The 5,100-nt window shown below is 33.9% G+C and overlaps 1 protein-coding gene across 1 annotated transcript; it reads left to right on the forward strand.

The window, feature by feature from the left end:
- Nucleotides 1–270: 270 nt before the first annotated feature.
- On the forward strand, nt 271–4,377 carry LOC125196239 (cysteine-rich receptor-like protein kinase 29). Its single transcript, XM_048094671.1, has 5 exons — nt 271–625; nt 2,480–2,690; nt 2,793–3,030; nt 3,113–3,263; nt 3,826–4,377. Exons 1-5 carry the CDS (start codon nt 437–439, stop codon nt 4,201–4,203), a joined length of 1,167 nt encoding a protein of 388 aa, XP_047950628.1. The 5' UTR covers nt 271–436; the 3' UTR covers nt 4,204–4,377.
- Nucleotides 4,378–5,100: the final 723 nt, after the last annotated feature.

A 5,100-nucleotide genomic window follows, 5' to 3' on the forward strand; every position in this document is an offset into this window, starting at 1 on the left:
TTCTATGTTCGGGCAACTAACACTTCAGTTTGGTTCAGAATCGAACCACCCATTTAAGCAGATTTGTGGGACATAGAAAGCAATTTTTTTTAGCAAATAGTAAGATTATATATTAAATACGTAGCAATATAAAGTGATTAAAGATTAAAAAATGAAATGAAATAAGAATACGAATAAAAAGACCACTGTTAAAATGGAAAAGCAAGTTCAAATCCGTTGATTCTACGTCAACATCATTTTTAAGTATAAAACGTCTTTGACCATTCCTAATCTTCAATGAATCTGCAATTGTTATGTTGCAAATTCGTTGAAGAAACAGCGCCCAACCAACAACGCGCTTTCTCCCTCAAGACTCAAGAGAGAGATTAGAGAATATATTCATACTGGATTTTAGTGTGGTGTGTTTGGAGATTGCTTTCTCTTTGATGCCTCCTCGATGGGACTGTTTTCCGACATCTGTGGTTGTCTACGCCGACGGATGAGCGCCGCCGCCGACGACTCTGCTGCGGACGTCGCGGAGGATACCTCCGATTTGTTCTACAAGCTCGAGACGCTGCAAATCGCCACGAACTTCTTCTCCGAGCTGAATCAGCTTGGCCACGGCGGATTCGGCCCCGTTTACAAGGTAATTCAATTTCAATTCAACCTAATTAATTCCTCTTTTCGGTACATTTTCTTAATTAGCTATTCAAATTTATATTTGTCATGGAGATTAATGATTCAAAATATGATTCAGTTCCACTTTTAGCCTAACAAAAGGGGCTGTTTATATTAAACTCCCTACGTTTAGCTATGAGCTACACGTGTTTTAATTGGGACGAGTATTCAGTTTTCGGATTGATTTTTGCCCAAACCAAAAAACTGGCAAATTTGGAATCAAATCGAACTGAACTAACTGTGAAATTGAAACCGGAAAACCGAAATCCAAACACAAAAAACTGAAATTGTATAAAATATCCAAAAAACAAAAATAATCCGAAAAAAACAATAAATCCACAATTTGAAAATAGATGCACTTCAATAAAGGAGGTGTTGTTGTTCTGTTTAGTGTTTACAAAAAGTTGGATCATTTTCAATAGCTACTTAATTTTATCCTTCATTTTAATTTATGATTAGCAAGTTATTGCACTCTCACTTGAATCAAACTCTATCTATATCCACTCCCCTAAAACTTGAAAGCATCTGAATAAGTTGAGTTTGCTCACCTCTGGTTTTAATGCGCAATTGATAAAGTAGGAATGGAAAAAAGAAAACATGGGTAAAATATTAGAAAAAAAAAGATAAAAAATGATGAGAATATTTTCATAAATGGAGATGAAATTAATTTTGGTTGATAGACTAAATTTATAAAATGAGACTAATATTTGTGAATGAAGGAAGCACATTTCAGTCTCGTAGTAGAATTGTGACCAAGGAGAATAGAGTATGTGTTCTAAGTGTAATTTCCACATGTGAACATGATATCGATAAGCATTTAAGTTTGGAAATCCCGATTTAATAAAAAAAACCATGGTCAATAAAATTACAATGGATAAATATCTTGAACTATAGGTGTTTAACTGCCACATGCAGCAAAAGAGAGAAAATGGACGGAACAAAAATAGGGAACTTTTACTCTCTCCTCATCTTAACCAGAAAATTGTTTTGACTGAAAACCTGTAATAGTAAATACTCCATCCGTTCTACTCTAGATGTCCACCCTTCCTTTTTAATTTTTCTCATTCAAGATGATCATTTTCTATAGTTGAAAATATATCTCTCTCCTCTCTCCACAAGTGGCACGAGATTTTTCTCTCTTACTCGACCTAATAACTACACCTAAAATCCCCTGCCACTTGTGGACATTTTGATTGGGACAGAGGGAGTATCATTTTTGAAGCCAACAGTTCACGGTAGATTATAATATAGACCTGAATGTAGGATGGAACTTGAGGAGTTCATAAAGTTATTTCAGAATTTTGTGTTTGTAAAATACTCCCTCCGTCCACGAAATGTTGTCCAAGTTTGACTTGGCACGGGTTTTAAGAAATGTGAAGAAAAGTGAGTGTTAAAAGTTAGTGAAATATAGGTCCCACATTTATATATTGTTTTTATAATAGAATGTGAGTGTAATGAGTTAGTTGAACGTGAGGTCCATTTACCAAAAATGGTAAAAAGCAAAGTGGACAACATTTCGCAAACGGACCGAAATGGCAAAACTGGACAATATTTCACGGACGGAGGGAGTAATGCTTTAACCACTTCCAGAAAAAGTTCCTTCATTTTATGCTCAACTAACTCTTTTTTCTAAGGTTCTTTATTACAAGACCAACTATCAAAAGATGTTGAGGACCTTTTTGGAGACTCTGTCAATATTAAGTTTGGAAATTATGTTAAAATCTTTGAAGCATAGTACAGTCGTTTATCAAACATTAGCATAGTACACCACTAACTTGTAGCCAGCTTTGATGTTTATGTGTTCATCTAATTTTTGTTTCAGGGATTGATGTCAAATGGTCAAGAAGTTGCTGTAAAAAAGTTATCCTTGAATTCAAGACAAGGGATTAGAGAATTCACAAATGAGGTGAAATTATTGCTAAGGGTTCAGCATAAAAACCTAGTCATGTTGCTTGGATGCTGTGCGGAAGGACCTGAAAAGATGCTTATCTACGAGTATTTGCCCAACAAAAGTCTAGACTACTTTCTTTTTGGTACTTGATTCTAACTAGACGTGTAATCAAACATTCGTACATGATATATATCTGATTTGTTTTGTACTTGTGTCTTCCATGATAAAATTGATAGTTTTGCAGATAAGAAACAGTCTCCGCTTCTGGATTGGAGTAAACGATTCCATATAGTAAAAGGGATTGCACGAGGTCTTCTCTACTTGCACGAAGAGGCCCCTGAAAGGATAATTCACAGAGACATAAAGTGCAGTAACATATTACTTGATGATCGGTTAAGCCCCAAAATCTCGGATTTTGGTCTGGCAAGGTTGTTTCCAGGGGACGAGACTCATTTGAACACATTCCGGATTTCTGGAACTCAGTAAGCAGAAATATGCTATCTGTATCTGTCGATTTCTGTTATTTTTCCCATTTCTCCGTCTTCTTGTTAACATATGATGCAGTGGCTATATGGCTCCAGAGTATGCAATACATGGATATCTATCGGTGAAGACCGATGTCTTTAGTTTCGGTGTTTTGGTTCTGGAGATTGTTAGTGGAAGGAGAAATCATGATAGGTTTCTTGATGCAGACAAGGCGGACTTGTTAAATTATGTAAGTACATTACATTACTAGTATCATGGTTGTGATAAAATGCAAAATCTAAATATTGTACAAACTTCAAACTGTTGGCACTGTGTTGAAATTTTCTTTTGATGTTATTTTGTCATCCGTTGATATTTTCTGACGGTCCAAATCATAGTTTGGAGTTTGTATTTGATTACATCCACTAGTATAATATAGTAAAAAGTATAGATTGTAAGTCTAAAAAGTATTCATATATTTTTCACGTATTCTAAAAAGTTAAATCTGAAAATCATCTTATTTATAAACATTGTAAATGCAATAACTTTATATACATGGACTTTCTGATTTTTTACTCACGCTTCTAATATGTCTAGCTTAAATGTCGATGTGTTGAGTGATGTTGTCGCCATGTTGGCATTAATTTTCCACTTCTGCTTGGCACGGTAGCCAGAAATTGACATCCGTATAAGATATCGTACCAATTCCAAGTTCGTATATTCGGAGGCATGATTTTTTGTTTGTGGAAAACTAAATTGAATGAAATTTTGCGTTTAGAGCGAATGGATTCTGATGCTACGTACCTTTGTAGGCATGGAGATTATATCAAGCTGAGAAGTCATTGCAACTAGTCGATGAAAGCCTCGAGAAACATTCCCGCGAAGAAGCTGCGATATGCATTCAATTGGGGCTGTTATGCTGCCAAGCTAGCGTTGCAGAAAGACCGGATATGAATGCAGTCCATCTCATGTTATCAAGCGATTCTTTCACTTTACCCAAGCCCGGGAAACCCGGAGTTCACGGCCGTGTAGGGCGGTGGACAACGGCCAGTTCTACTGGATTTACTAACAATACAAACGGTAGCAGCACCCAAACTGCTGCTACTACCAAGGCTGATACAACAAGTGTTTATGTTGATGAATTCTCCAGAAATTCAATTTCCTATTCGTCGATAGATGAAGGTAGATGAGCGAGCTACTTTGGTAATATATCCCATTATTTATTTAAGGGTATATAATATATATGTTCTATAATTGTTCTCGTTTTTGTCATGTTAGTATCTGAGAGTTGCCCTATCTAAGGAATACAAACAAGTAAACTACTCCGTGTGTTCCATAGCAGTGGAGTTATTTTGCCATTTTAATACATTAGTGTTAATCCACGTGCGATGCACGATAGAATATTTTTTTATCATATATTTTAAAATTGTTAATTGATTAATTAAAATATGCAAATATAACTATATAAAATTTAAAAATAGAAAAAATATACTATATAAAAACAATTCAATAAATATATGCTCATCATTTCATTTTACACCAAAAAATATAAAATTAAACATATTTGCAACAGAGTCAAGACAAACACAATTATTTGGACAACGATGAAGAGACTATATCAAGTGCTAACACTTTAAAAAAAAAAAATTAAAACAATCCTTCATATTTCTGTACTAAAAATAATGTAAATCACACTTTTAACAAAATAATAAAGCGACAACTCATAATATTCAAAATGTCAAAATTATGACCATAAAAAAAATCAAATGATAAACTACACAAAAAACATTACATTAATTGGGTGAATTAACACTATTATATTAATGAATAATGATAGGCCATTTGAATGTTGGACGTTTATATTAGATTCTCTATATAAAATCAGTTGTATCCCAAAACAATTAAGTGCTAAATCCTAATTTCAACAAAAGTATTATTAGTAAACCAAAATTTGGTAGTAGACTATTTTATTTTGTTTGAACAACTAATTGTTTGATCAACTTGATTTTGATAGGTTTAATTATCTCATTGCAAATATACGTATTATGCACCACTTATTAATCATCATAAGTCATAAAATATTATAT

This window comes from Salvia hispanica, chromosome 6 (genome assembly GCF_023119035.1).
Source record: "Salvia hispanica cultivar TCC Black 2014 chromosome 6, UniMelb_Shisp_WGS_1.0, whole genome shotgun sequence".
Taxonomy (NCBI): Eukaryota; Viridiplantae; Streptophyta; class Magnoliopsida; order Lamiales; family Lamiaceae; genus Salvia; species Salvia hispanica.

Coding starts and splice junctions, on each gene's coding strand:
- LOC125196239 (XM_048094671.1), top strand. CDS start 437: ATGGGACTGTTTTCCGACATCTGTGGTTGTCTACGCCGACGGATGAGC. Junction 626..2,479: donor GATTCGGCCCCGTTTACAAG/GTAATTCAATTT, acceptor TTTTTGTTTCAG/GGATTGATGTCAAATGGTCA. Junction 3,031..3,112: donor TTCCGGATTTCTGGAACTCA/GTAAGCAGAAAT, acceptor CATATGATGCAG/TGGCTATATGGCTCCAGAGT.